The sequence below is a fragment of the Cotesia typhae genome, unplaced genomic scaffold, assembly GCF_013202065.1.
Source record: "Cotesia typhae breed Kobodo isofemale line unplaced genomic scaffold, CoteBio_Ctyphae scaffold_13, whole genome shotgun sequence".
NCBI lineage: Eukaryota > Metazoa > Arthropoda > Insecta > Hymenoptera > Braconidae > Cotesia > Cotesia typhae.
The window spans coordinates 4,746,493-4,758,051 of NW_027423774.1; the positions used below are offsets into that span (position 1 = coordinate 4,746,493).

Sequence of the window (11,559 nt, forward strand, 5' to 3'; positions counted from 1 at the left end):
ACAATTTTTAAGATTTCTTAACAAATAAATTATTAGAGAAATAATTTATTAAAAAATGTTACTTGCAAAACTTATAAAAAAAATTTAGATCTAAATTTTTTTTTTTAATATTAAAATGTATTTTTTATATTAAAGCCGAGAAGAAAGTGATATTAATTTAAAAAATTTTTAAATATACAATTTTGAAACCAATAACAACTATTATTTTATTTTTATTCAATAAGAACTATATAAATAATTGTTTGACTTTTTGATAAAAAATTAATTTTTTTATGATTTAAAATTCAAACTTTCCAAAGAATTTTTTTTTATTAAAAAAATTTTTAAAGACTTTTTTAAGATGAGCTTACGACGACAAAAGCCCGAAAAATCAAAACGGAGCGTCTTAAATAAGTCTTAAAATTGTCAGATAATAATTGTTCAACAATTTCAAATCCAATTTAAAAAAAGCGTACTCAAAAAAAACTCGCAAATTTTATTTTGGCGTCTTAAAATAGTCTTGGTTTGTGTCATGTTTAAGATCTTAAACAAACGACTTTTTTAAGACGATCTTTTTCACACGGAAATTTATTAAAATTGATTTTTATTTTATCTTTTAAATATGTTTTTATTACATCTTACATAAAATTAAAAATAAATAATAATAATGAAGAGTTAGTTATTATTTCTAGCTTATATATCCGATCTAATTTTGAAGACTATTCAATTTTTATTATTCTTCTATCACCAAAATATTTTTCGGTATGAGATCTCATACCACCAGAAAATCTTCTGGAAAAATACAAAAATAAAAATTTTTTATTCAAAGACAAATTTATCCAAAACGATTTCTCAAAATGTTTGAGTACGCTTTTTTAAATTTAATTTAAAATTGTTAAACAATTATTATCAAACAATTTTAAGACTTATTTAAGATACTCCGTTTTAATGGATCGGGTATTTAGGCTAAAAATAACAACTAACTGTTTATTAAGTAAAAACACCGATCTTCGAGTCATATATTGACCAAATAATAATAATAATAATTTAAAAAAATTTTTAGACGGTGATTCCATCACATCCATTAAATTTTGCCGTGCTCTCGGTATTCTGTAATGAACAAAATGCAATATACGAGGAGTTCACAAGCATACCACAGGTTTCAGCACGTATAGATGAGTTACCACATGGTGCGGAAGTTAAAAATAGATACGCAAATGTAGTGCCTCTACCGGAGACACGTGTGTCACTCATGAAGAGCAACAATGATCCTCTGAGTGAATACATAAATGCTAGCTACGTCCGTGGTCCCAAAAACGCTACCAAGTACTACATTGCGTGTCAAGCGCCGATGGAGTCCACGGTCACTGATTTTTGGCGAATGATTTGGGAGCAGCAGTCTAAAGTGATAATAATGCTGACGGATCTCATCGAGAACGGGGTGGAAAAATGTTCCGAGTATATTCCTCCCTCAGAAATTACCGATTGCCATCGTCTTTACGGGGACTATCAAGTGACGTTGAAAAAACGTGAGACCAAAGAGAAATACGCTATTTCCACGATACATTTGAAGGTACTATTTTTTTTTCTCCGTTATACAAACGGTATTTATCATCATTTTATTCACGAGACAGTTAAATTATTTTTTAACTTTGTGAATATTTTTGTTTTAAGCTAACAAGCTTATTTAGTAATTACTAATTGCGGAGGAAATTTCGAGTGTCATTGTACAATTTAAAAATTATCCAGTAAAATTGTCCATTAAACTAACACTTGGTAATTAAAAAAACTCACATAATTAATGATAAACATGAGGAGGATACTTGCCATTATAGATAATAGGAGTTCTTATGGTGCATTTATAATTAATTATGTTATGCTGCCTGAGAATGATTCCCTGGTATTTAATTATCAACTATCACTTTTAATATGAATAATTTTTATTCATTTCACATTCCAGAAGATCGTTTTTATTAACGCGCTTTTTAAATACTTCTATTTAATGGTATTAAGATCATGATTATGATTTTATTTATAATACTTCTTGGGAATATATTAATACTTGTTTTATTTTCATTATTATTTATTTATTTCATTATATAATTATTACTAGACTGTATGACTGCGGGGAATTTATTATTTATTGGTACTTTTAATCACAATTTACATAATTTCGGTACTTTTTTAATAAATTTTGCGGTCATAGGATCAATTATCAATTATTTAATGGACAAACTTATAAAAGCAACAAATTATTAAGAATTTTACCAAAAATTTAACAAAAATAAATATATTCTAGCACCAGAACATTCCAAAAAAAAATTTTCTTTATTATCGTAATAATACGCTGAGAAGAAGATTATTTAATTAAACAAAAAATTTTGAACCAAAAAAATTATTTTTAACAGCTGATCAATTTTTAGTTGAGTAGAAAAATTCTTTACCTGGAAAACTTTACTTGATTCAATTTTTTTTGTTGATTTCAGACAATTAAACTCTTGAAAAAAAATTTCTTAATCCAAAAATTTTTTTCTTAAATCAAATTAATTTTTTTATCAGTGTACATAATATTTTTTAATAATTTTTAATCTGTTCTCTAAATTGTCTAGATTTAGGAAAAATCAATTTTAAATGAAAAATCTCAAATTATCTATTTAAAATTGTTTTTTTTTTTTTTTCCAAAGATAGAAAAATTTTTTCCATTGAAAAAATTACTGTGAAAAAAATTTTTGATTTTTTCAACTGATTTATATTATTTATATTTTATATCCTCTATACTAAAATTGATGGTACAATGAAGTTAGCTTAGTATCGAAAACATGGACCCTGATTCCTTATTGGTTTAAAATTAGAGCGCGCGCGTATGCGCGCAATTTGAATTTCTAGTACTAATATATATTAGTATATATTTGCCATTCGGCCCATGCCTTGGCCTCAAAAAAATTTAAACAAATAAATAAATAAGAAATAAAATTTTTGAAAATTTCTAACAAATTAATTTCTTATCACAAAAATGTTCATTTTTTCCAAAAAAAAATTTTTCTTTCTCAGTGTTTATAATAATGTTAAAAACTAACTAAAATTTCAAAGCATAATTTGAAAAATAATTTTATTAAAAATGAAGAAAAAATAAATTTTTTAAAAATTCAAACTATTTTATGCATGAAAATTTATGTCACGTAAATGATTTATGTCTCTGTTTCAGAATTTGGAGAATAATACTTATCGGGAAGTATTCCACATTTGGTATTTATGGCCCGCGAATGGCGTACAAACAGATGCGGCTGGACTGATAGCAATTCTACTAGAAGCACGAGCTTTGCAAAGAGGCGGTCCTGGACCTATTGTTGTGCATTGCAGTCCGGGAACCGGCAGGACGGGTACTCTCATTGCTCTAGATCTGGGTATCAGGCAGTACGAAATAACGAGAACTGTCGATGTCCCCCGCGTTGTTTATACAATACGGCGGGATCGAGCTGGCGCTGTGCAAACTAAAGAACAATACGCTTTTATTTACAAGGTAATTAATTAATTATTAATTATAAATTATTGATTATTAATTAACTGTTGATTAAATATTTTTTACATTTATTATCTTTTAGGCATTGAATTTATATGCCACAAAACTCGCAGGAGGAGGTTTAGAATCAACTTGATGAAAACAACAATTTTATTTTATAAAATAAACATCGAAGAGTTTTATTTTATGAAAAATAATCTACCTGCGTCAAGAAGCCACGATCTAAGTCAATAAGTTATTAATAATCAACCAATTATTAAATATATAAAAAAAGTGATTAATATTGATATTATTTTTGTTATTATTAATTAATTAATAACAATAATTAATAAAATTCGATTCTATCGGTTATAAACCGACACTATTTTTATGATAAGGTATTCACAGGCAATTATGCCTAGATATGAGACATTAATAATTAAAATAAAACAATTAAATTAATTAAATAAAAAATTTTTACTTTGAAAAGTTTGATTATATTTTTAATCAATAAAAAAAAATTTTTTTTCAAGTCAAGAATTTTTCGTTTTGATTCAAGACAATAATACAATTTTGTCCATTAATTTTTTTTATTTACAGTAAAATACTTAATTTCATTTTTATTTATGTCGAAAGTAATTTTTTAATTATATTCAAAAGAAAGTAAATTTAATTATTATTTATCATGAAAATTTACTGATTTAATATAAATTTTTTTTACCTCGGGTACCTTATCTATTAAATATAATTACCAATAATAATAATAATACATAAATTAAAATTGACACATCGCGTTTTTAAAGGAAAAAAGATACATCTCATTTGCTTTGCAATGTACAAAGGGCGTTAAAAATTTTTTTTTACTCTAATTGGAACCTTGAAAAAAGTAAAAATTTACTGAAAAAATTTTTTTTCTACGTACGCCTTTTTTTTGCTCGGCAAAAAAAAATTTGAGGTATGATCTTTTTTGCTTCCAGAACGCGATTTATATTTTATGCGACATTGCGCAATGCCAAATTAGTTAATAAAATTAATATACGCGCGTATCGAGTGTCCGTAAGATGAAAACTGATATTATAAATCTACAAAATATTTTACACTTGCGAAAAAAAAATATTATTACAACAATCATAAATATTTGACGATTAAATTTGTGAGAACAAAAGTAATTAATTAAAAATTAATTAATTCAATGACTTTTTTATAAAGTAGAAAAAAAGTGAGATTTACGAACAATTTTTCAATTGTTTCATTTATTTTTTTAAATTAGAGATTTATTAGGGAAAATTTTTTGTATTTATTTGACCAATTAATTGCAATATAGGTGAAAAATTAGTGAGCTGTTCGAGTGTTTGCGATACAATTAAATGTATAATTTTTAAGACCAACTGCCTATTTTATAATCACAGCAAACACTTGAACAGTAAAAATAATAATACTAATAACTTTGATAGTTCTTCCTAATTAGAAAAAAAATATCCAGCGATTTTATAAGTAACGATAATACTCGTTATATTTTATTGTTATTATTGATTATAATTATAATTAATTTTTTAGTTATTATTCATATTTTTTAACTCTCTATTTTTTTTTATGTAAATATTTCAATCAAGGCCGTGTTAATAATTTACTATTTTTTTTGTCCCATTAAAAAAAAATTTTATTTTTTTTTATTAAGAATAATAAAAGTATTAATTGGCTTTCATCGTAGTCGGCTTAAATTCTAGTCGCTGAATAATTAAATGCGGCAGAATTTAACCAGTTTTTATTCAACGATTTTCAGAATTAAAATAAAAAATTTATTAAAAAATTTTTTTTTCATACTTGATAAAATATTAATAAATTTTAAGTTTAAATTCGAGCAAAAAATAATTTTTTAATCAAATTATTCTTCTTTTAATTTAATAAATATTTTCTAATATTTTTTTTTTTTATGAATTTTTAGAAAAAAAAATCTTTCAAAAATATAAGATAATTTTTTTTTTAAGTTTTTCAATAAATTAATTCAAATAAATAAATTTTAAATACATTAAAATAGAATAAAAAAGAAACTAAAAAACTTTTCAAATTCAATTAAAAATTTTCTAACAAAAAATATAAAATATAAAAATTTTAAAAGCCGAGGCGATATTTAATGAATAAATTAATTTCCAAATAGAATAACAATATAAAGATAAAATATTTGAATTAAGTTGAAAGTTACCGACTAAGATTGAACTGTATGTTAAGTATTGATCGATTAAAATTTATGAAGAAAATGAACTTTAGTTATCTTGTTAAATTAGAAAAAGTATTTTATAAATGCCTATTAATGTTACAGTGCATTAGAATTAAATTAATGTATACTCAATAGCAATTTTGTTTTTTCATAACGACTATTTATACAAATTGAACGTCGTCAGTATTGAATTACAATAAATATACAATATTTATTATTCCAATTGTCAAATTGTATCTTTATGTATTATATTATATGAATTATTAATTATTAGGAACTTATTTGTAGGATACGGACAATGAATATATTTTTTTTAACATTGTATTATTTATAAATTGATAAATATTAATGGATTTCAAGTGAAGAGACACCTTTGCCAAAATATTTAAGGATGTAGGATTAAAATTACAATAATTATTGTAGCCATAAATATGTAATTGTAATTATTCAGAAAATTTGTAAATCATCTAATGAGATGATCTGATAAAAATGTATATTCATGTATATATTCATTAAATAAATAAATTTTAATTTAAATACATACCGAAAAAAATCCATAAAAAAACTCTTACCGAGTATTTTATATTTTTTTTAATTATTAGAGCTCATTTTTATTCTAAAATGATTTAAAAAATTGTAAGATAATTTAATTTAAGTCGTTAGTTACGGATTTCTAGTGTATAGGCATGATAACGCCCCTTTACACCCCTAAGCATTATCATTTTGCTTAGTTACTGCATTTACAATCGCTCTGGCTTTACATTGCGGCAGCGAACCGACTTGTGCCTTCTGTACCGCATTTACCCTTATCCTCATCTATTTTCTAGGTTTGGAACTACTGTACCCAATTAGCACGAGCCAAATGAAGTTCACGTAAACCTGCGGCCGGAATTTGACGTAAAGTTTACGCTAACAGTAGAGCAACAGTTATACTTATAAATGTTGACGTAAAGTTAACGTTAACTTTGAGCGAATCTTTTGGAAAATTTAAGAATTTTTTCGAAGTGCATCTGCTCATATTTTTTTATAAGTACAATATAGTAATGATCTATACATTTATAAAGAACCCAAAATAGCTCGATCTCAACGAATCGCGAGTAAAACGCTACCTTACACGCTTCGCAGTATGAGGCGTGCAATTATACATCATAATTACAATTTTAAACCGTAATAAAAGCTTTTAATCCATTTTTTTAGGTATTGACTCAAAATTTAAATACATCGAATAGTTTTAACTATTTGGACCCTTCGAATTGTTAAATCTTACACTCGAATAAGATTATATTTTTTTAATCAATTGAAATAATAAACTTTATGAAATTCGTACACCCCCAGTAGATACTAGTCCGATTTATTTCACTTATCCACAGAGGTACTAAAAAAAATCTTCTTTATTTACTGTCGTGTCTAAAAAAGATACCCTACACAGAAAAAAAAATTAACTTGAATCAAGTAAATAATTTTGAAGAATTTCATCTTCTTGATTTGAGTAAAAAAATTCTTAAACTAAGAAATTTTTCTTAGTTTAAGTTAATTTTACTTGATTCAAGAATTTTTGGTCTTGAATCAAAACAATGAAACTTTTTAAAATTATTTTCTTGGCTTAAGAAATTTTTTTTCTTGATTCAAGTTAATTTTTTTTTTTTTTCAGTGTAAGATATATCCTCTCTAAATATTCTATCACAATCTCTTTTATTAACTAATGATATATAATCATCATAAGGTAAAAGACACAATTATTTGACACTTGCAATTTTATTCTAATTAAAAAAGTAAAATATTCTCAAAAAACCAATTATCTTAAAATTTATAATTTAAAAATTATATTTCTTAATTTATTAAAGTTGACATTTTTTTTAAATTAAAATAAAATTGCAAGTGTCAATAACTGGGTCTTTTATCTTTCGTGAAAAAGTAATACGTCTTTTAAATAGATGTCGCTACACACTTTGCACATCTCAGAAATTAAATTACCGACTTGACATTCACAATTGATACAATTATATAAATTTTACTAAAACTATTCAAGCACACACAAATTTTTATTGATTTTTAATAAAAAATACCAAAAATTAACTATATAACTTTTTTTTATCAAATTAAATCATTTATAAAATTTTTCCATTCATAAAATTCTATAAAATTATTAATATTAATATTTCATTAGATTGATAAGATGTTTATCAAAATAATGAAAATGTCTTTAACTTTAACAATTTCAGCCCTTCTAATTAATCATATCACTTCCGTAATTTCCGGAAAAATCCCCAACAATCTGATAAATATTCCCAAAACTAAAAACAGCGTCTAATACTTAGAAGTCCGCGGCTGCACTTAAAAATCGTGCGTCATTCGTGAATTAATGAAATAAACATATATGGGTTTTTTTTCTATAAATTATTAATAATAATCATTACAGCTGGTGGTACTATTATTAATAATATTTATATTACAATTAAATAGGCTTAAAAAATAAAAATGAATGTCGGATTGCACACCAGGGGAATCCAGGTGATAGCGTATGTATAGGCACTGGATTAAACTGGATATATCTGGCTTAGAGCTGTTGAATCCTGAGTGTTCTGTTCTGAGCATCAGTTACCATTTACCATTTACTTTACATGGCCAGTTAAAGAGGAATGGATTTGTCTTCATAATTATATTTATATTATATGACTTGTAACTTGTGATTTATAAGTATGAATACAATAAAAATATATAAGCTGTAATATTCGGAAAGTGCTAAGCTTATGATCAAAATATTGACAGAAATCCAACGAGGTCATTCTTTATTCAATGTTTTTAAACACAGTTTCTTTACAATACACAAAAAAACAATTAATTTTAACCAACAACGTTTTAAAATTTTTTATGAGATTCAAAAAACCATTTTTTCTATTTCAATTAATTTTTTTCATTGAAAAAAAAATTTATCACAATAAAAAAACATTTTTATTTGAAAGTAAATTAATTTTCAATTTAATTAATTATTTTTTTAACTTAAAAAGTAACTTTAATTTATTTTTTGGCTTTATATTAAAAAATATTAATTTTTTTACAAATCATAATTATTAATCAAGAAAAAAATTTTTCTTCTTTATTTAAGACGATCTGAGTCATCAAAATAATTTTCTTGGTTCGAAATTTTTATATTTTAATCAAGTTAACTGTTTTATCAAAACACTAGATCATTTTTATATTTATTTAATTATTAAAACCATTTTATTTGGATAATAATCCTTATAAACTTTATTACGAATTACTTCTCTGAATTTTTTTAATTTTTGTCGCATAGAAAAGCTTAAAATCTCTTTAATTTTGATTATAAAAAAATAAATCCATAAAATTCGGCTCGGTGATTTTTTCAAACATTATTTTTGTCAGAAAATTGAATAAATTTATTATAAAATATTTTTTTACAGGATACCCAAGCCCGGACTCGAACCCTGAACATTCTGAGGCAACGTTTCTGTCAAATTGTCTCGAGCCAAGAACATCCTTAGGTCCTTAAGTTTTTATCCTTAGCGCAGAGAGATTTGAATTCTTATCCCGACATATTTTGTGAAAGCTTTAAATGGAAATTAAAAATAAATGATTTTACTTTATTCTTTTAAATTAAAGAAAATAATATTAATTTTTTTTGTATATTTATTACATATGAAACACCGCAGTCCTCACAAGGATCTTGATAATGTTAATTCATAACAATGCTTAAACTTTGAAGACGACAAAGATTTAATATAAAATATCACAATCACGAGGTGAAATTGTGGGTTACATCCGACATACAAATGACTACACATGTAGGTCATTATCATCACGAGACTCGTCAGAAGTAATCAAACATCGCTGTCTTCATATTAGTTAGTAGATACAGCGTATTTTAATCGCGTCATACGATATTAATTTTCAAGGAACACAAAATGAAATGTTTAATGAAAACGGAAGATAAATAGAAGAAAAATTAATGCGACGCTAACGATCACGATCGTCATTTGTTTTTCTTATTTTTAATGATCTCGTGTTTAATGCCGAGATTGACTAATTGTAGGTTTTTATGATCTACTGTTTAGCATTTTAAATTCTGTAATTTTTATTGAGCTTAAAAAAATTTTACTGTTTTTTTTATTTAGACATTTTAGAATATAAATAGTTTAATAATAGTTCATGAAGTTGAAGATAATCAAGTATTTTTAGACCCAATTGTTCTGATCTATTACAATATATTTTTTATTGTCCTAGTTGATTAACAAGTTGTAGTTTATTCGCTATTTTTATACTTGTAGAAAATTTTTTAATTAATTAATTTATTCTTAAATATATGTAGCAGCTTGAATTATCATTATTTAGGATTTTAAAGAATAAAATCAGGATACAGTAGACCAAATCAATTAATTAATTTTTTCTTTTAAATTTATTTATTTTTTCTTGTTAAGATAAATTTATTCCAAAATTTACAACGTTTCGTCAGCATAATTCTAACTTCATCAGCTAACCTATGTGTAAAATATAATACAATTAATTAAAACAATTAAAATGAACTTATTAAAACATTAAAAAAATTCAAATAAAAAATACTTTGAAATATTTTACAAAAAAACATTATTTAGGATATTAAATAATTTTTTATTTATTAAATTTAGAGCTAAAAAAAATGTTTATTACTAAAAATTTTATTCTAATAAATTTTTTTTAAAAATTAACTTTCACGTGAAAAAAAAAAATTTTTTTTAACAAATTATTATTATTATTATTATTATTATTATTATTATTATTATAATTAAAACAATTACAATGAACTTAAAAAATTCAAATAAAAAATACTTTGAAATATTTTACAAAAAAACATTATTTAGGATATTAAATAATTTTTTATTTATTAAATTTAGAGCTAAAAAAAAATGTTTATTACTAAAAATTTTATTCTAATAAATTTTTTTAAAAAATTAAGTTTCACTTGAAAAATAAAATTTTTTTAACAAATTATTATTATTATTATTATTATTATTATTATTCAGGTTATTTAAGGCTTTATTCATGAAATCTAGAGCTAAGAAAATTATTATTTATTCAGTACTAAAATTGCGGTCTTTAAATAGAACTCACTCAAAAATGTATAAAATCTAAGTAAGCCACGTGTTCAGTCGCGTAACAGTGTTGCATTGCAACATCATCATAATTAATAATAACAATAAAGAAAATGTAAAAAAATAAGTAATGATTTTTTTCTATTTCAATATAACGTGCATGTTAATTAATAATTGATACTGTAGTTTGATCGATTGAATCACAATTTATGAATATTCGATACTGTTATAATAAACTACGGCAACGATAGAACGTGTTAGAGAGTATCGGAATAAAGCGACAAATTCGCTTCAATTTCTTGATCAAGATCTATGAGTCAGTGATGATACTAATAAGAGTAATAAGCAATAACTAATAACAATTGAATATGATAGCAATAATCTTACAGCAAAAAAGGAGAAATAAAAATATTGATTGCTATGATTTTTAATGGTTCGAATTAATATTGTTTGTATTTGAAGCGTTGTTTCAATTTTTATTATTTAACATGTACTAGTCGGTCGTCATATTGTATTTCTTCCGTGCAAATACATCAATTTTAGGTAATGATAACTTTTAACATTTTATCACTTCCGTTTTTTGCATGATATTCATAATTATAATAATTATGTAAAAAAATTTTAATTAAAATAATTTTTTTTTTTAAATGAGTTTTTTTTTAATTATGTTGAAAACATGGTTATTATCAATATAATTATAATAATTATCGATAATAAGATTAATTACGTAAAAATTTTTTTTCAGGATTTTAATGCAATTATTATTATTTTATTGT

At 23.7% G+C, this 11,559-nt stretch overlaps 1 protein-coding gene across 1 annotated transcript in view; it reads left to right on the forward strand.

The window, feature by feature from the left end:
* Positions 1 to 6,235, forward strand: part of LOC141534536 (uncharacterized) — a 37,420-nt gene extending 31,185 nt beyond the window's left edge. Inside the window, exons 8-10 of the mRNA XM_074253931.1 lie at positions 1,043 to 1,552; positions 3,185 to 3,499; positions 3,582 to 6,235. Of these exons, the coding sequence (XP_074110032.1) occupies positions 1,043 to 1,552; positions 3,185 to 3,499; positions 3,582 to 3,635 (879 nt within the window). The 3' untranslated portion in view covers positions 3,636 to 6,235. The remainder of the gene's footprint in view (positions 1 to 1,042; positions 1,553 to 3,184; positions 3,500 to 3,581) is intronic.
* Positions 6,236 to 11,559: the final 5,324 nt, after the last annotated feature.